This window comes from Phoca vitulina, unplaced genomic scaffold (assembly GCF_004348235.1).
Source record: "Phoca vitulina isolate PV1807 unplaced genomic scaffold, GSC_HSeal_1.0 scaffold57, whole genome shotgun sequence".
NCBI classification, from domain to species: Eukaryota; Metazoa; Chordata; class Mammalia; order Carnivora; family Phocidae; genus Phoca; species Phoca vitulina.
The window spans coordinates 3,615,904-3,637,355 of NW_022589760.1; the positions used below are offsets into that span (position 1 = coordinate 3,615,904).

A 21,452-nucleotide genomic window follows, 5' to 3' on the forward strand; every position below is an offset into this window, starting at 1 on the left:
GGGGTGAGGGCAAGGATCTGACAGAAGCCTGGGACACAAGAAGAGAGATTGTTTGCTTTCCTGTGAGGGCTTCTTAAACAGTGGAGGGCATGAGATCCCCTGTGCAGGGACAAGAAATTGGGGTGGTGCCATTTTCCCTCTAACCACCAATATGGTCAGATTTCAATGAGAAACACAGGGCCCCCAGGGGAAGCAGAAGCTACCTACATGAAACCCTGCCACCCTGGAATCTGCAAGTGCAGGGTTCAGAGGGCAGGTCTGACTGTGAGTCAACACAGTGGGCCTCTCCCTCATAAGACCAGCACAGTCACCAGGCATGCTTGAAGTCTACTGACTATACAGCACTCCAAAGCGTCAGCTTCAGTTCTATTAGAAAGAGGACAAGTCTTCTTTTTCTTTTCCTTTTTTTCTTTTTTTTTTTCTCTTTGGGAAAAATATGCAGCCAAGAATACTTTATTCAGCAAAGCTATCATTCAGAATAGAAGGAGAAATGGAGTTTCCAAGTCAAGCAAAAACTAAAGGAGTTTGCAAACAATAAAACATCTCTGCAAGAATTGTTAAAGGGTACCATTTAGGTGGGAAAGAGAGACCAAAAGCAACAAAAACTAGAAAAAAGCAGAGATAGTCTACAGGAACAGCAACTTTACAGGTAATACAATGGCAATAAATTAATATCTTTCAATAATTACTCTGAATGTAAATGGATTAAATGCTCCAATCAAAAGACATAGGATATCAGAGCAGATGAAAAACAAGACCCATTGGTATGCTGCTTAAAAAAGACTCATTTTATTTATTTATTTTTTATTTTTTATTTTATTTTTTTTAACTTAGAATGCAAAGTATTTTATTTTTAAACTTCTAAATTTGAAAACAAAACAGCCTAGGTGAAACAATGTAGTTTTCCAAAGCTGAATGTGCTCATTTGGAGCTCAGTTTTTCTGCTTACAGTACAAAACAACTTCCTAAAACTCCTAGGCAGGAACACTACTGGTTTGATGATCTGTGATTGGATGAACTCATCAATCTCAGTTGGTAATACCCCTTTTTTTCTCCTTGGTAAGGTTTTAAAAAAATTCAAGAACAGATGCATTTTTCTAGTCTTACACAGTTTCATTCCAAATGTCTCCTGAGAAGCGTACACCATATACAGGAATCCATCTTCGTCCTTCTCACTTTCATACACTTCAGAAATCGGTGTGGACACACTCACCATGCTGTGTCCATTCACTAGCAGGAAGAAGGCTTGATTAGCATTGAGTTGTAAGCGTCTCCTAATGATCTTGATGAGCTCACTCATGTTGACATGATCAGGTACAAGGAATTTGGTTTTGTCCAGGACAGGAAGTTGCTTCTCACCCTTGTACCGTTCTATTATCACTGGGATTTTGGTAGGATGCTGCTCTCGGATAAGTCGGACATCTTCTACTCTTTGCTCGAAGGTGCGGCGCTGCTTGAAGGTCTTCTCAGAGGGCATGGCGCGGGCGGCGAAGTGGAGGCGGTGAGGCAGAGGGTCCCGGCTGCTGCAGGCGGTGGCGGCGGCAGCAGAAGCTCCTCCTATTTATTTATTTTTTAAAATTTATTTATTCGAGACACAGAGATACAGAGAGAGAGAGAACATGAGCAGGGGGAGAAGCAGAGGGAGGGTGAGAAGCAGGCTCCCCACTGAGCAGGGAGCCAGATGTGGGGCTCGATCCCAGGACCCTGGGATCATGACCTGAGCCGAAGGCAGATGCTTAACCATCTGAGCCACACAGGCGCCCCCAAAAAGACTCATTTTAGACCCAAAGACACCTCCAGATTGAAAGTGAGAGGCACCTCCAGATCGAAAGTGAGAGGGTGAAGAACAATTTATCATGCTAATGGACATCAGAAGAATGCTGAAGTACCCATAGTTATACCAAATAAACTAGATTTTAAAAGAAAGACTGTAACAAGAGATGAAGAAGGGCACTACATCAAATAAAGGTCTCTATCCAACAAGAAAATCTAACAATTGTAAATATTTATGCCCCCAACTTAGGAGCAGCCAAATACACAAATCAATTAATAACAAACTTAAAGAAACTCATTGATTAATAATACAATAATATTAGGGACTTTAATAATATCCCACTCACAGTAATGGACAGATCATCTAAGCAGAAGATCAACAAGGAAACAATGGCTTCAAATGACACACTGGAACAGATGGACTTAGCAGACATATTCAGGGCATTTTTTCCTGAAGCAGCAGAATACACATTCTTTTTCTAGTGCACATGAAACATTCTCCAGAAAAGACCACATACTGGATCACAAATCAGGCCTCAACCAGTGCAAAAACATTGAGATCATACCATGTATATTTTTAGACCACAATTTGATGAAACTTGAAGTCAACCAACAAGAAAAAATTTGGAAATACCACAAAAACATGGAGGTTAAAGAATATCCTACTAAACAATGAATGGGTAAACCAGGAAATTAAAGAAAAATAAAAAGCTACATGGAAGCAAATGAAAATGAAAACACAAGAGTCTAAAACCTTTGGGATGCAGCAAAGGCAGTCATAAGAGGGAAGTATAAAACAATACAGGCCTTCCTCAAGAAACAAGAAAAGTCTCAAATACACAACCTAACCTTACACCTAGAGCTGCTAGAAAAAGAACAGCAAATAAAACCTAAAACCAACGTAAGAAGGAAAATAATTAAGATTAAAACAGAAATGAATGATATCTGAAATAAAAAAAACAGTAAAACAAATCAGTGAAAGTAGGAGCTGCTTATTTGAAAGAATTAACAAAATTGATAAACTCCTAGCCAGACTTATCAGAAAGAAAAGAGAAAGGACTCAAATTAATAAAATCATGAATGAAAGTGGGGAGATCACAACCAACACCACAGATATACAAACAAGCATAAGATAATATCATGACCAATTATAGGCTACCAAATTGGGCAATCTAGAAGAAATGGATAAATTCCTAGAAACCAAAACTGAAACAGAAAGAAATAGAAAATTTGAACAGACCCATAACCAGCAAAGAAATTGAATGAGTCATCAAAAATCTCCAACAAACAAGAGTCCAGGGCCAGATGGTTTCCCAGGAAAATTCTACCAAACATTTAAAAAAGAATTAAAACCTATTCTTTTCAAAGAGTTCCAAAAAATAGTAATGTAAGGAAAAGTTCCAAACTCATTCTACGAAGCCATCATTATCTTAATTTCAAAACCAGACAAAGACCCAACTAAAAGGGAGAATTACAGACCAATATCCCTGATGAACATGGATGCAAAATTTCTCAACAAAATACTAGGGTATCAAATCCAACATTACATTAAAAGAATTATTGACTACAATCAAGTGGGATTTATTCCTGGGCTGAAGGGGTAGTTCAATACCTGCAAATCAATCAATGTGATACACCTCATTAATAAAAGAAAGGATAAAAACCATATGATCTTGTCAATAGATGCAGAAAAAGCATTAGATAAAAATACAGCATCTATTCTTGATAAAAGCCCTCAAGAATGTAGGGATAGAGGGAACATACCTCAACACCATAAAGGCCATATATGAAGACCACAGCTAATATCATCCTCAATGGGGGAAACTGGGAGCTTTTTCCCTAAGGTCAGGAACATGACAGGGATGTCCACTATCACTGCTGTTGTTCAACATAGTACTAGAAATCCTAGCCTAGCAATCAGACAACTAAAAAAAAATAAAAGACATCCAAATCAGCAAAGAAGTCAAAGTTTCACTCTACAGAGATGACATGATACTCCATGTGGAAAACTTGAAAGACTACACCAAAAAATTTCTAGAACTGATAAATGAATTCAGCAAAGTTTCAGGACATAAAATCAACATACAGCAATCTGTTGCATTTCTATACATTGATACTGAAGCTGCAGAAAGAGAAATCAAGGAATCGATCCCAATTTCAATTGCACCTAAAACCATAAGATATCTAGGAATAAACTTACCAAAGAGGTAAAAGATCTATACCTTGAAAACCACAAAACTCTGATGAAAGAAATTGATGATGACACAACAAAATGGAAAAACATTCCACACTCATAGATTAGAAGAAAAATATTGTTAAAATTTCTATACTACCCAAAGCAATCTACACATTGAATGCAATCCCAGTCAAAATAACCCAGCATTTTTCACAGAACCAGAACAAATAATCCTAAAATTTGTATGGAACCACAAAAGACCCTGAACAGCCAAAATAATGTTGAAAAAGAAAACCAAAGCAGGTGACATCACAATCCCATTCTTCAAGCTGTATTACAAACTTGTAATCATCAATACAGCATGATACTGGCACAAAAACAGATACATAGATCAATGGAGCAGAATAGAGAACCCAGAAATGGACCCAAAACTACATGGTCAACTAATTTTCAACAAAGCAGGAAAGAATATCCAATGGAAAAAAGACAGTGTCTTCAACAAATGGTGTTGGGAAAACTGGACAGAAACATGGACAAGAATGAAACTGGACCACTTTCTTACAGTATACACAAAAATAAATTCAAAATGGATGAAAAAATGTGAGATAGGCAACCATCAAAATACTAGAGGATAACACAGGTACCAGCCTCTTTGACCTTAGCCACAGCAACTTTGTGTTAGACACATCTCTGGAGGCAAAGGAAACAAAAGCAAAAATGAACTATTGGGACTTCATCAAAATAAAAAGCTTCTGCACAGTGAAGGAAACAATCAATAAAACTAAAAGTCAGCCTAAGGAATGGGAGAAGATATTTGCAAATGACATATCAGCTAAAGGGCTAAGATCCAGATTATATAAAGAATTCATCAAAATCAACACCCAAAAAATAAATAATCCAGTTAAGAAATGGGCAGAAGACAGGAACAGACATTCCTCCAAAGAATACATACAAATGGCCAACAGACACATGAAAAGATGCTAAATATCAGTCATCATCAGGGAAATATAAATCAAAACCACAGTGAGATACCACCTCACACCTGTCAGAATGGCTAAAATTAACAACACAGGAAACAACAGATGTTGCAATGATGCAGAGAAAGGGGAATCCTCTTGCAGTGTTGGTTGGAATGCCAACTGGTGCAGCCACTGTGGAAAACATTATGGAGATTCCTCAACAAGTTAAAAATTGTAAAAATACCCTAAGACCCAGCAATTGCACTACTAGGTTTTTATCCAAAGGATACAAAAATGCTGATTAGAAGGGGCATATTCACCCCTATGTTTATAGCAGCACTATCAATAATAGCCAAATTATGGAAAGACCTCAAATGTCCATGGACTGATGAATGGATAAAGAAGAAGTGGTACACACACACACACACTGGAGTATTACTCAGCAATCAAAAAGATTGAAACCTTGCTGGGGTGCCTGGGTGGCTCAGTCGTTAAGCGTCTGCCTTCAGCTCAGGTCATGATCCCAGAGTCCTGGGATTGAGCCCCACATTGGGCTCCCTGCTCAGCAGGAAGCCTGCTTCTCCCTCTCCCACTCCACCTTCTTGTGTTCCCTCTCTCATTGTCTCTCTCTCTATCAAATAAATAAATAAAATCTTTAAAAAAAAATTGAAATCTTGCCATTTGCAATGACATGTATGGAACTAGAGTGTATTATGCTAAATGAAATAAGTCAGTCAGAGAAAGATAAATACTATATGATTTTAGTCATATGTGGAATTTAAGAAACATGAAAATAGAGGAAGGGAAGGAAAAACAAAGTAAGATAAAAACAGAGAGGGAAGCAAACTATAAAAGACTCTTAACTATAGAGAACAAACTGAAGGTTGCTGGAGGGGAGGTGGGTGGGGTGATGGGTTAAATGGGTGATGGGCATTAAGGAGGGCACTTGTGATGAGCACTGGATATTATTCATAAGCGATGAAGCACTAAATTTTATTCCTGAAACCAATACTACACTATATGTTAACTAACTTGAATTTAAATAAAGTTTAAAAAATGAACTTAACTTAAGGGGGCTATAGGACAATATCAAGCAGAATAAAATGTGTTTTATAGGCAACCCAGAAGAGAGACAAGAACAGAAAAATTATTTGAAGAAATAATGGCTGAAATTGTCCCTAGTCTAGGGAAGGAAACAGACATCCAGGTCCAGGGAGTCCAGAAAGTTAAAAAAAAAAAAGAAAAGATCAACCCAAAGAGAACCACACCAACACACATAATTAAAGTGTCAAAGTTTAAAGAAAAGAGAGAATCTTACAAGCAGCAAAAGCACAACAGACTGTTATGTACAAGGGAAACTCCATAAGGGTATCAGTAGATTTCTCAGCAGAAACTTTGCAGGCCAGAAGAGAGTGACATGACATATTCAAAGTGCTAAAAGGAAAAAAAACTTCCAACCAAGAATACTCTTCCTAGCAAGGCTATCTTTCAGAATTGAAGGAGACATAGAGTTTTCTAGATAAGCAAAAGGTAAAAAAATTCATCATTACTAAACCAGAGCTAAATGGATTTTTAAAAAAGACTCATTTTATAAATGAAAGTTTGTACTCTTTGACCAATATCTATTTCCCCCAAACATGCAGCAACCACCATTCTACTCTGGTTGTATGAGTTCAAAAATTTTTTTAACACTCCACAAATAAGTGAGATCATACAGTACATGTTTGTCCCTATCTGTCTTATTTCATTTAGCATAATGTCCTCCAGTTTCATATATGTTGTCACAAATGACAGGATCTTTCTTTTTGTGACTAAATAATATTCCATATATACATATCACATTTTCTTTATCCATTCATCTAATAATGGAAGTTTAAGTTGTTTCTAGCTCTCAGATATTGTGACTAATGCTGCAGTGAACATGGAAGTGCAATTATCTCTTTGAAATCCTGAATTTTTTTAAAGGTCTTCTTTATCTGAGAGACAGAGAGAGAGAGAAAGAGCATGCACATGAACGGAAGGGAGAAGGGAAGAGGGAGAGGGAGAAGTAGGGTCCCCACTGAGCAGGGAGCCCAACACAGGGCTTGATCCCAGGACCCTGGGATCATGACCTGAGCCAAAGACAGACACTTAATAAACTAAGCCACCCAGGTGGCCTGAAATCCTGATTTTAATTCTTTTGGATAAGTACACAGAAGTGGGTTGTTGGGCCATAAGGTAGTTTGATCTTTTTTTTTTTTTGAAGAATCTCCATGCAGTTTTCCATATCTTGGCTATTTTGAGTAACTACTAACTTATTTAAACCACACAAGAACTCTGTGAAATACATACAATCACTTTCTTCACTTTTTACACAAGGAAACTGAGAGAATAATTAAATAATATATATAAGGTCATATAGTTAGTATATGGTGTAGCTGGCATTTAAACCCAACTTTCTTTATAGTATACTCAATGTTCCCTGATTATTTTATTATGTCTACTATTAGCTGACCTCAGATCACCCTTCTGCCCAAATAAGTTTGGAAAAAAAAGTTGGCATTTTTTTTTACTTCCTCAGATTTTTTTGTTAGTTTGAAAAAAAAAAAAAAAAGATCCTAGTGCTTCAGTACTGTTCACAAATACCACATAAGGACATTCTTGACCAAAGAACAGACCTTTTTTGCCTCAAACACACCTTGTTGTAACACTTTGTATTCCATGGGAAGGAAGTGTATTTCAATGTGTACAAGCCCACATGATAACCTACTGTGTAGTGTATTACCTTTGGACTACAATAGTATACAACATGTGCATAAGAAAGACTGATCCCTCCACTGGCTTTGAAGAAAATGGCACTCCTAAATGTTGTTTTCTTAACTGTGGCCTGCCTATGAAGTTAATAATAGAGAAGTTACCTTAAAATTTTCTCTAGAACAAATGTCCTTCCAGAAAGCATGCTGTTTAGACATAAGCCCTTTCTAATTGGTGTTTATAAATTATTACATATCAGTGAGTCCCCAGTTAAATATTATCCTTTCAAATTAGGGCTGCCATGACAACTAACTCTATAACAACCACTGTGATCATAGTTTGTTCTTAAGTTGCATTGGCCATTCACAAGTTACATTTAACATTTAATAATTAAAATTTTCTTCTCATCTCTTCCCATATATAGCAGCATATCTTTCAAGAGGAAGACAAAAAAAAAAAACTATTTTGGGGGGAGAAAAGTGCCTAGGACTGATGCTAGGGATGGTTATGGGAAGAATGGCAGGGCATGTGGGAGGCAGTGATGTCTAGGGAAAGCCAACTCCAGTACCCCTCACATTTTTGTAGATATGCCATTTCCCAATCTCCTCAGGCAAGTGCCACTTCTCTCAGCTACCCAAAGTTCAATTCCCAGAGAAGAGAGAGTTGTCTTCTGTCTCCTTCTTTGCCTGATCATGCCAAGACAAAGTGGGGAAGGGGGTCTTCCTTAGGCCTTGTTTCCCTCTTCCTTCCCCAATCCTCTCCTTAAAAAAGTCTACCATTTACATTACAATTTCAATGTTGTTGTTGGTTTTTTTTTTTTTTTTTTTGAGCATAGACAAATTGCAGGTTCAAACTTACGTAAGTTAACATTATAAAAAGACAGTTGTCATTAAAATGATTTTATCTGTATTAACAAATGGCATGTAATAGAATTTAGTGCTTTAGTAGAATTCAGTGCTACATAGGTTCAAAACAAATAAAAATTCTGGAGAATCAGTACAATAATGGATCTTCTTCCATGGAAGTTAGCATTTTGTATTTAAAATCCTTATAATTATCTGTAGCACGGTAAGTTAAGGAATGCAGTTTAAAATACTTACTATGAGTAGTAAGAAGCAGGCAACCCACTCTGCCTTACCTTATTGTCACTTATTTGGCGCATTGAAAGAGCTAGCTGTTCTGTTTCTCCACTTATCTCTTCCTCTGTGGCCTGTATTGAGCTGTGGCCTATACCAAGGCACACCTTTATTTGTCAAACTACCAATAAGGAAAAGAGAATGTATGCATTACTGATGAACTTGCTTCTGAATTAAAAATCAAGGGATATATATATATATAAAATTGGTGTTTATAAATTATTACATATTAGTGAGTCCCCAGTTAAATATATCAAAGGATATAATCAAGGGATATGTATCTATCTCCTACCTTTACCTGTGGAGATTCCACTGTTTTAATGAAAAAGGAAAAACTGGTGTGATTATTTGTAGAGTTATATTACCCCAAATATAATTGCAATATACATTGGGGAATGTATATAAACTTCAGGATGCACATTGAAGAAGGCATTTTTTTTATATCTTTGGCTTCTGTTTGGATAGTAATTCTAGTGAGGAAGACACAACCCAAAGTGAACAAAGTCTTGCACATAGTTCATTTACTTTTAGATATCCTCACTATCATAAACTTTTGAGTAATCAGCTCATTTTCTGTCATGTGGTTTGCTATAAGTCTAAAGAAAAATTTTTCTATAGAGCAAGGTAACTACTCCTTCTTTCATTCCTTCCAGGAATGCTTTTCTGAGTTTGTTAGAGAATAAAGCTACAAGTTGAACATCAGCTAACAATTCACTTTCTGCACTGTTCACAAACCAGTGTTCAAACACAGGTTATAAGAGAGGTTCAGGGGAAAGGTTTATTGCATTTATTCTTAATTTTTGAGGGGGGCTAGATTTCCCTATTTTTTTTTTTTGTTTGTTTTCTTCTGCCTACAAATTATGTCAATATGGAAAGGGGAATTCTGTTTAATAGTTAAGTAGTTGAAAAAGTTTGTGTTGTGTGGAGACATTTCCATTAGTATGTGGAAAATAGCACTGTGACTTTTATAAAATACTTTGAGAACTTTACTAGTACAAGGTGATTCTTTGGTCATAAGTGTTAACAAAATGTCTCAAAAGATAGAAGGGGATTAAGTCAGACAGCAGAAGACAAATATTGCATGATCTCACTTATATGTGGAACATAAAAAAGACAAGATCATAGAAACAGAGTTGAGTGGTGGTTGCCAAGAGCTGGGGAAGAGGATGGAAATACATTGGTCAAAGGGTACAAACTTTTAGTTATAAGATGAATACATCCTAGGATCTAAAGCACAGCATGGTGATTATAGTTAACAATACTGCATTATAGGGGCACCTGGGTGGCCCAGTTGGTTAAGCATCTGTCTTCGGCTCAGGTCATGGTCCCAGGGTCCTGGAATCAAGCCCAATGTTGGGTTTCCAGCTCAGCAGGGAGCCTGCTTCTCCTTCTCCTCCCTGCTCATGCTCTCTCTCCCTCTCCCTCTCTCTCTCTTTCTCAAATAAATAAAATCTTTAAAAAAAAACAACACTGCATTATATACTTGAATGTTTCTAAGACAGTAAATCTTCAATGGTCTCACTACAAAAAAAAAAAAATCATGTGAGATGATAAGGTGTTAACTAACCTCATTGTAGTAATCATTCCAGAATATATATGTGTAGGGCGCCTGGGTGGCTCAGTTGGTTAAGCGACTGCCTTCGGCTCAGGTCATGATCCTGGAGTCCCTGGATCGAGTCCCGCATCGGGCTCCCTGCTCGGCAGGGAGTCTGCTTCTCCCTCTGACCCTCCCCCCTCTCATGTGCTCTCTCTCATTCTCTCTCTCTCAAATAAATAAATAAAATCTTTAAAAAATAAATAAATAAATACAGAATATATATGTGTATCAAATCATCATGCTGTACACTTTAAACTTATACAATGTTATATGTCAATTATATCTCAATAAAGCCAGGGGGAAAAAAGTTAGTAGAAGAGTTTGACAACAAGGATTTCCTATCTTTTAGTAGTATGAAGTGGATACTGGAACTTTCTAGAACATGCTTAGAGATCAAAGGAAGATGCCAGAAACTCAGAGCTTGGGATCCTCTGCAGCTCTGGCTGACTTGTGTTTTTATTTATTTGTTTGTTTGCTTGTTTTTTTATTTGACAGAGAGAGAGAGAGAGCACAAGCAGGGCGAGTGGCAGAGGGAGGAGAAGCAGGCTCCCCGCTTAGCAGGGAGCCCTATCCCAGCACCCTGGGATCATGACCTGAGCCAAAGGCAGATGCTTAGCAGACTGAGCCACCCAGGTGCCCAGGGTTATTTTAAGTCTTGAGCAAAGAATAGGACTATGACTAAAAGGAAGGGAATTTAACACAAAAATATCAAGATTACATGAAATTAAGTAAAATGATTCTTCTTTTTTATTATTGTTACTGTAATATAAGTCCAAAAATGCTTTATATGAAAGCTTTGTAGATGACAGACAGCCTAACAGTAAGAAGCTCCTTGTCAAATTATTCCTGAGGAACATTAACAATTCACCAGTGGGTGAACTTTGTTCATCATAGCAGTTTATTCTGATAAGCAATTTCTAAAATCCAGAATATTTTAAAAGACAAAAATCACTGCAGTTATGCATCAAGGACTCATTGGTCTCTTAGATCTGCTTGAACTCTAAATTAACTATGGGGAAATACAGTTTACACATAAGCTCAAACTGCACCCATTACTTCAAATAATTAATGGATTACTCCATGTTTGAATCAAACAATAATGAAAAACAATTAGCATTTTAAGCATATTGAAACATTTTGAAGTTTTTTTTCTCATATAGTTTGAAATAATGTATTTAGATTTCATAGTGAGGCATAGGACTTTAACCATATCTTCATTTTCTATTAATAAGCATTGCATTGCTAAATTACAATACTGAATGTCAGGAAAACTTACCACAATATTCAGCAGGAGTTATAATTAATAACTAATAATTTTTGCACTTAAATATTTTTCTCTAAGAATCACAGAATTCTTCTAATCACTCTGATAATATGGTAGGAATTAAGGAGAATAATACACTTTGTGAATACTCTCACTTGTACGGAATTAGAGCATCACAATTCAAATTCAATTTAACACACTTTCTTAAATGCTTACTTACAAACAAACATTTGGCTAGGTGCTATGATGGGATTCCAAAATTAATGAAACACATGCCCTCAAAAATATACAATTTAGACAGGGAAATAAAGTATGCTCACAAATAACTTCTTATTACAAATGCATTCATGTATACATATTCTCTAGCAACCGATTAACTTTCTCAAACACAAATCTTTTCTTAATACTTTTCAATTCTTCCCATTTCACCTTCATGGCAAGAATCAATATTTTTACAAGACCCTTTATCTGATTCCTCCCTGCACTGCCCCCTCATTGTTTCCTTGAATTCACTCCATTATCTCTGTAATCCAATCATAATAACATTGTTGACATTGTTTTGTTGTGATTGTTACATTTTAGGCTATTTTTTTCCATTTTTAAAATTTTAATCCCTGTGTAGTTAACATAAAGTGTTATATTAATTTTAGGTGTAAAGTATAGTGATTCAACAGTTCTATATATTACTCAGTGCTCCTCAAGATATTCTTAATCCCCATTACCTATTTCACCCATCCCCCCACCCACTTCCCCTCTGGTAATCATCTGTTTGTTCTCTATAGTTAAGAATCTGTTTGACTATTGTAAATAATGCTGCAATAAGCATAGGGGTGCATATATTCCTTTGAATTAGTGTTTTTGTATTCTTTGGATAAATACCCAGTAGTGTGATTACTGGATCACAGGGTAGTTCTATTTTTAACTTTTTGAGGAACATCCACACTGTTTTCCACAGTGGCTGCACCAGTTTCCATTCCCACCAACAGTGTAAGTGTTCCTTTTTCTCCACTTTCTCACCAACACTTGTTTCTTGAGTTTTCAATTTTAGCTATTCTGACAGATGTGAGATGATTTTAACTAATAAGTAATAAATAAATATATTCCCTTGGTAATATAATTAAAATATTACAAGTAAGACTAAAACACAATGTGAACACTATCCCAAATGCCATGTTCTGTCTGCCAGCAGCAACTGCTATTATTAAGTATGTGTCCTTCCATACTTTTTTTAAAACACATTTACATACATAATGTTGCTCTGTTTTGAGTTTTAACCTGAAGAGGAGCATATTTTGTATAGGCTTTGAAATTTCTTTTATTCAACAAATGTCTTGGCAATTTTACCATATCAGTGTTAAAACATTTCCATAGTATGAGTTAATTAACAGTTTTAATTTCCTCTTTATCTATGTTCTCTTTTTATTCCTTAAACTGTTTATTAAATTTCCCTTTTTTCCTTACTTATATGCAAGAATAGTTTGTGTAACTTTTTGGTCCTTGCAATTAGTTTTTGTTTTATTGATCAAGTTTATATTTTATTTTCTACTATTAATTTTTGTATTTACCTTTATTAATTTCTTTCTATAATTTAATGGGATTTATTCTGTGGTTCTATCAGCTTCTTGAATCAAAAATTTATTTTAGTCTGATTTATTTCACTTAACATAATACCCTCTAGGTCCACCCATGTTATTGCAAATGGCATGATCTTATCCTTTTTTATGGATGAGTTATATTTCATGATTTATAGATATATATCTACATCTATCTATATATCTATATATCTATATCTATCTATATACCTATATATCTATATATCTATATCTATCTATAAATCATGGAATATAACTACATATATATCTTCTATATATATCACTTTTTCTATATATATCAGTTTTTTCTATATCTATAGTTCTATATATCCATAAATCATGGAATATATATATATATATCACTTCCTCATTCATTCATCATCTATCAATAGACACTTAGGTTGCTTCCCTATTTTGGTTATTATAAATAATCCTGCAAGAAACTGCAATAAACATAAGGATGCACACATTTTTTTGAATTAGTGTTTTCATTTTCTTTGGGTAAATACCCAGTAGTGGAATTATTGGATCATACAGTATTTATATTTTAATTTTTTGAGGAACCTCCATACTGTTTTCCATAGTGACTATACCAACTCATATTACCACTAACAGTATACAAGTGTCCCTTTATCTCCACATCCTCATTAACACTTATTATTTATTGAGTTTTTTATTTTAGCCATTCTGACAGGTGTCATATACAGAATCTTAAAAAAAAAAACAAATAAACAAACAAACAAAAAGTAGAATCAGACCTATAAATACAGAGAACAAGCTGGTGGTTGTCAGACAGGAGGGAGTTGGGGGAATGGGCAAAATAGGTGAAGGGGAGTGGGAGATACAGGTTTCCAGTTATGGAATGAAGAAATGATGGGAATTAAATTCAGTGATATTGTAATAGCATTGTATGATGACAGATGGTAGCTACATTTCTTCTGAGCATAGCATAATGTATAAACTTGTGGAATCACTATGTTATACACCTGACACTATGTAACATTTTGTGTCAACTATATTCAAATTAAAAAAAAAATAAGTCTGTTTCATTTATTTTATATGTTTCTTGTTTTATAATAAATTAATTTAAGAGCTATATATATTCTCCCTAAGTCTCCCTTTGGTCAATTTTACCAGTTTGGCATGTGGTGTCATTCAGTTTTAAATAAATTATAATTTTCATTTTTATTTTTTTAATCCAATATATATCCCAAAGTGTGCTTTTGAGTTTGCAAAATAAGAATTTTGTCTTGCTGCATTTTGGAGTACTGTTTTCTAATTTTATTACATGGTGGTCAGCAATTGTAAAGTGGCTTATAAGATTTCAATTTTTTAATTTGTTGAGATTTATTTCTCTTGAGGTTTAGTGTATGGTCAATTTTTTGTTAATATTTCACATGTGTTTGAAAATAATCCATATTCTTTTACAAGTACAAATATGTATGTATGTAGATATGTGTGTGTTTATAATATATGTATATTAAATTGAGTTTATTAATTGTAAAATTCAAATCCTCTATATTCTTTCTACCTTTTTTAGTGTACTTGATCTAGACACTTAGTGAAGTATGTTAAATTCTCACTATGATTGCAGATTTCTCCTTAAAATTCTATCAGTTTTTGTTGATATATTTTGAACCTACATAATTAGGCAGTAAAAGTTCATGACTGTTACATATTTTGATGGGTCATTCTTTCAATATGAAACATTCTCTCTGTGCCCTTTTGATACTTTTTGCTTTGAATTATGTTTTTATTGATATTAATAATGTCACACTTGAATTTCTTCATTAGTATTTTTCTAGTATATATTTTTATCCCTTATTCTCACACTTCTTGTATCTCATGTAAATAACACTTAAATTGGATTTTTTAGCCAATCTTTGAGAGTTTAACCTCCTTATATCCATACATATGTGAATATTCATATATTTAGTTCTATTTCCAATATATAATTCTGTCTTTTCTAATATCCATGCATTTAATTTTCTTAATTCATGTTTTCTTCTTTAATTTTTTTGAAATATATGTATGTTTGTATTTGTTTATGTGTGTCTCTCTCAGCATGTGTATTCTACTAGTGGTTATGTGCAAACATTAAACCTATAATTTCTAAAATATTCAATGGTATTTATTTTCTGTCCTTCAACTCAAAACAAGAAATGTAGCATATATTTACATCCCTCTTTTCCTTTTGCTTCCCCTCTCCCCCTTCCCCCTTTTTAAAAACTTTTTGAAGATTTTATTTATTTATTTGAGAGAGAGAGCAAGAGCAAGAGCAGGGGTGGGAGGGAAGGGGCACAGGGAGATGGAGAAGCAGACTCCCCACTGAGCAGGGAGCCTGATGCTAGGCTCCATCCCAGGACCCTGGGATCATGACCAGTGGTGAAGGCAGATGCTTAACTGACTGAGCCACCCAGGTGCCCTCCCCTTTCCCTTTTAAAATGTCACATTTCAGTTCAACGTTTTAATTTAACATTTTTTTAACCATCAACCGTGTTCCATTTTAACAATGGAACAAATGGTTCCATTGGTACAAGTGTAACAAATGGTTCCATTTTATTTATTTCTATAGGGAAAGAAAAATAATTTTTCTTCTACCCTTCTGTGTTCTTGGTTGAGACCTCTGTAATAAAAAAAACAGATTAACAAGAGAAAAACAGAAGTATATTAACATGTATAATTCATGTCTACATGAGAGATACCCAGGGAGAAATGAATACCTAAAGAGGCTTAGAATTCCAGTTTATGTAGCATCCTCAACAAAGTACAGTAAACTTGTGGAGAAATGACAAAACAAAGGAAAACAGTTTTAGGCTTCCAAGGGCAGAAATAAAGGAGGGCATGTGCCGTGATGAGCACTGGGTGTTATATGAAACTAGTGAATTGTTGAACATTACATCAAAAACTAATGATGTGCTATATGTTGGCTAACTGAATATAATTTTAGAAAAAGAAAAAGAAAGAAAGAAAGAGAAAGAAAGAAAGAGAAAGAAAGAAAGAGAAAGAAAGAAAGAGAAAGAAAGAAAGAAAGAAGAAAGAAAAAGAGAAAGAAAGAAAGAGTAAGAAAGAAAGAGAAAGAAGAAAGAAAGAAAGAAAGAAAGAAAGAAAGAAAGAGAAGAAAGAAAGAAAGAAAAAGAAAGACTGTATTTCAGTTAGTAAAGTTTGCTCTGTAGATTCCTCTAGGGCCTTCTCCAGGCTGTTAAGCATTTAAAGTTTTCTCTGGTGATTAACTTTTATCCTTCCTGGTAGAGAGGGAGGAGGTATACCTTTGTAAATTTATATCCTGGTTTTAGGCAAGTAAGGAGACAACAGAGAGCTTTTCGTATATCTGCTTCTTCTTAATTTCCTTCAGATCAAAATAATCCTTATGCCACAGTGACATATTTTGGGGTGGCATATTCTGCTACCTTCAGTTTTTTTATTCATCATTGCTTCCTACATTTGACTTTTTCATCTTGAATTCATTTTTTCTTCTTGCAGTAATATATATTCTAGTACAATATTTCCCCAAATACAACCATTTATCACCTTCATAATTTTTATATCTGAATACCACTATAATTTTATTTCATTAATAATTTAAATTAATTCACTTTTAGTATAAATTAACTTAAACTCACCCTAAGTAATTATATCCATTAAATCATAGGTTAATATGTCAGTTGTATATAGCTATTAATAAAAAAAAATGTCAGTGTACTAGAAAAAAGTCATCTCATGTGTCATGGTAAAAATACCACATTTGGAAAATACATCTCTGGTAATTTTTTTCAGAAAGTTTTGTACTCAAGAAGTTATATGAATTTTTACATGTCCTTTTTTTAAGGTTTTATTTATTTATTTGAGAGAGAGAGAAAGCAAGTGGGGAGAGGAGCAGAGGGAGAGGGAGAAGTAGAAGGACAAGCAGATTCCCTGCTGAGTGGGAAGTTTAACACAGGACTCTATCCCAGGACCCTGAGGTCATGACACAGCCAAAGTCAGACACTTCACCGACTGAGCCACCCAGGCACCCCTGAATTTTTACATGTCTTAAAGGACCAAGACACACTGTTTAGTCGGGTTTCAACCTGTTTGGGGTGAAAGTTGGAGAGTGTCAGGGTCTGCAACAACATAGGTTACTTCAGGTTCTAATCTCAACATTGATGATTTTGGTCCCTTCCTGGGAATCACAGTCATCTGGGGAAATTCCCCAGCTCCCAAGTTCTTGCCTAAATGTAGACAATTAAGCAGCTACTATTTACCCCAAATGTCAGGTGGAATATAACTTGCAGTGACTAAACTGACCAGTTTCCCATTCTATGGTACTCCAATTGTCCTTGTTGTTGGTTGTCCTTGAGTTTCCTCTTACTCCTGGCATTCCCTTTCTATAAGGATGGATAATTCTCAGTGCCTACTCCATGTTATATAGTAGAATAGTCCCTCATACATATTTTGGGTATATTTTTCTTTCTTCAGGTTGATCATTTATTGAACTTCTCCCTCTTTCAAATTTTCCTCACATCTTCTAGTGCACCCTTATTGTTTTTTTAGCATAAAAATAGCTTTGCTAGTTGTTTATATCTATTGTATATCAGTTCCTGAAATTTGGGGGTTGAAAGGAAAACTGTAAAATAAGCTCAAGTTTCATCTTAAAATAAAAGCACTGGTAGAGTTTTAATAACTAGGAATGGAACAGAAAGGTATTCCAGATAGAAACAATAGTATGATGTTGTCTTTGGAGGTTAGTGAATAATCTAGTCTGATCCACAAAGGAGTGGGGAGGGAGACAATGCAGGAAAGCTGGCCATGAGAAGGAAATCACAGAGCTTTCAGGAAAGCTATATAAAAGCCAAGGATGTGTCTGAGATTTTCACAACTATCGCACCAGCATCTAACAAAGTGGCTGACATACAGTAATTGCTAAATAAGCATGGAGTGAATGAATGAGTGAGATTCTTCATAAACTGAGATTTTTATAACACAAGGGTAGGAATAAAGATAATAGATTTTCATAAACTCCCAGCTTTTAAGGAGATTTAGATTAAGGGAAGTGAATATGAATCTATTTATGGTAAACAACACATAGAGGCCCACCTGTTATAAAATGAATATTTCTTAATGCAAATCTTGACACATGAATAATTGCAAGAGTTTGCAGGTCATACTGCCTGTTGCAACTACTCAACTCTGATATAGTGTGAAAGCAGCAATAGACAATATGTAAACAAATGAGTGTGACTGTGTTCCAATAAAACTTTATTTACAAGAACTGCTGGTACGGTAGCTTTGGCCTGTAGGCCATACTTTGCTGACCTCTACTTCAGGTGATAATATTACAGTCTAAGAAGATTTTTACTACAATCAACTATTTCACTTTCTTAAAGCAGAAAGATGCCGATTATTATGAGTTCTGAATAGAAAGTAGCTTTCACAACTTTCCAAGTATTTCACAAGCATTACACTTGTTAAAACATCTGAGATGTTACCAGATTTTATAAAGGTATAAACTCACAAAGAAAAAGTAAATGGCCACAGAGCTGCACAGAGTTAGTAAAAGGCAAAATAATAAATGCTGTCCATCAAGATGAGACTGAACTTTCTAAATAATACTTTTGTTAGGACAGATAAGCAGTTACCTATACTTGCCTTCCAGGTTCTAAAAAAGCCACTTTTCAGGAGTCCTGGCTTGTACTATTGCCGGGGATGTAAACAGTGCCACTATATGGGAAAACTAAAAAAAAAAAAAAAAAAAAAAAATTAAAAAGAGCTTATTTTTCACAGATATTTTTCCCTAACATGTTTTGGCCATATTTAATTTAATAATTCATTAGTTTTTATTTTGTTTATATTCTTGTATGGGTGTACGGGAGGTAAATTTTTCCCTCCACTGAGAGTTTTTTTAGCTGGATCTGAGAATTAAACTGATATAAGACCAATCAACAAAAGAAAAGTATATAAATTTATATTGTTTTATGTGACATGGAAGCCCTCATAAAGAATGAAGACTCAGAGAAATGTTGAAATCTATATGCTTTTATAGTAGACTGACAAAAGAGAGGCAATTGTGGAAAAGTAACTAAACTATATCGGGAGGTTAAAGGAAGTTACAAATTATTTTCACAACATCTATTTGTATAGAATTCTTTTGTTCTCAACTTCTCATCCTTGATGAAAGAATGTTACCTTCCTTCTAGCACAGTGAGTACATCTTTCATAGAGTAATGCCATCTCCTGCTTTCAGGAATAAAAAGGTCAGAGTGCCCTTCTTGCATCTGCTGTTTCCTAAGTCTGTTTACCTCAAAATTACCAATATGTCAAAGTGGCAAATTTTGTGGTGACATAATCTGAACTCCTTCATAGGCAAAAATTAAGGAAACATTAATGTAGAGGTCACTTATAGGCAACAGGCTTAGCAATGGAAAACTGAGTAAGGTAAAAGGGCCTACAGTGACCACCAGGCTGAATGCAAACAGGCTCATTAAGTGACCCACTTCAAAATAGCCATAGGCCCTAGCTGACCAATGGGCTACTTACAACTGGGCACAGTTACCAAAAAAGAAAATTTGGTACATTCTCATACTTCTTCACTCCACCCTAAAACTATAGCTCTCTCCTTTGCTGCCCTGTCCACTGCTCCCTTGCAGTGTATTCAATAAACTTCTAACTCCTTTGTTCTGCCTTGGGTGAATTTTTTCACTGTCCATCCCACTGGCCTCCACCCAATTGGGTAACCCCACAATTAAGGAAAAGGATTGTAGTAATATTGATAGACTTGTCATCTCTACTAACTTTTTTCTGTTTCCCTGCAAAGCCCTTAAAACATCCTTAATTTTTCTCTTGAAATACATATGTGTAAAAATAAACTTTTTAAAAGAAGATTCACCAAAAAACAAACAACGAAACAAAACGGATGAGCATATAGGAAGGGGAAAAAGGAGAGGGAAGCAAACCATAAGAAACTCTTAATGATAGAGAACAGAGGGTTGATGGAGGGAAGTGGGTGGGGGATGGGCTAAATGGGTGATGGGTATTAAGGAAGGCACTTATGATGAGCACTGGGTGTTATATGTAAGTGATGAATCATTAAATTCTACTCCTGAGGCCAGTATTACTCTATATGTTACCTAACTAGAATTTAAATTAAAATTAGAAGAAAAAAAATAATTCAATGCACAGAGGTCTACCAAACAAACAAACAAACAAACACGCACTTTCCCAAACTGGTTTTCTTTGGTATTCTATTTTTTTTTATTTTAAAATATTGTATAAATGTTTTTGTAGTCAAATACGTCAGTCTTCCCTTTGTGATACTGTTATTGCAAAAACGGTTTTCCATTTTAGAAATGAGCTTTCTAAGTTGATCTCAGAGCAGAGAATAAATTCATGTAAAAAAAATTTGATTGCCATTTCAAAACATTTGGCTAGGGAAACTTAAAGGTAAGCATGGCTCCAGAGCTGTAAAATTGAATGGATCCAAGGAATGCTATGCCCTTTGTCATTATAAAGAAAAGGTCAGGCCTATTTGATCAGTTATTTTCAGAAAAATAATTTTATGAAAGTGTTTTTCCTTTTCTTTAATTCTGTTCACAAGATCCAAAGGATTATTCTACTCTTATTCTTGGTTGTGAGTTTGCAAAGGAGCTGTTTATCAGAATACTACTTTGAACAGTATTTGAATGAAAGTTTGAAAGTATATTAATTATAGAGTATTATGGTTGCTTTTAAATTTTCAAGTTAGTAAGTGTTGCGTCACTGTTTGGGGAGGCATCTTTTCCTTCTAGAATACTTTTAAAAATGCAAATGTAGAAACAGAAAACTCTCACTTCAAAGAGAAATAGAACTGTTTTGAAGGACAGCCTTTGAATGCAATCTTGTTCAAAAAGAAGCCTATTTAGAGAAAATGGAATCCAAAAATGTCAACACCTGTATTCTGTTTGAGTATATGCCTTCTTTTTGACAATAGTACTAAGCTAAAAGTACTTTTGAAAGCAAACTCAGTTCACTTTATTTGGTTATAGAAAAGACAGTGGAAATGTTATGGTACTCCCATCCTTATATTTTCATTAAAAAGCAATACATTTCACAAGTTTGATATGGGCAATTGCCTAAACCCATATAGTATATATTGTAAGACACAACTTCATTTTGAAAAATAAGTCAGAAGACATGTGTGTGCATGTGTGTGTGTTTCTAAAATATCTACTCAAACTTAAAATATAACTTCTTTGCTATAATTTTGA

At 34.9% G+C, this 21,452-nt stretch overlaps 1 protein-coding gene across 1 annotated transcript; it reads right to left on the bottom strand.

The window, feature by feature from the left end:
• Positions 1-883: 883 nt before the first annotated feature.
• LOC116623113 (microtubule-associated proteins 1A/1B light chain 3B-like) lies at positions 884-1,547 on the bottom strand. Its single transcript, XM_032390022.1, has one exon. The coding sequence runs from the start codon at positions 1,475-1,477 to the stop codon at positions 884-886; it is 594 nt and encodes a 197-aa protein (XP_032245913.1). The 5' UTR covers positions 1,478-1,547.
• Positions 1,548-21,452: the final 19,905 nt, after the last annotated feature.

Excerpts from the sequence above, each read along its gene's own strand:
- LOC116623113 (XM_032390022.1), bottom strand. The coding sequence starts at position 1,477 with ATGCCCTCTGAGAAGACCTTCAAGCAGCGCCGCACCTTCGAGCAAAGA.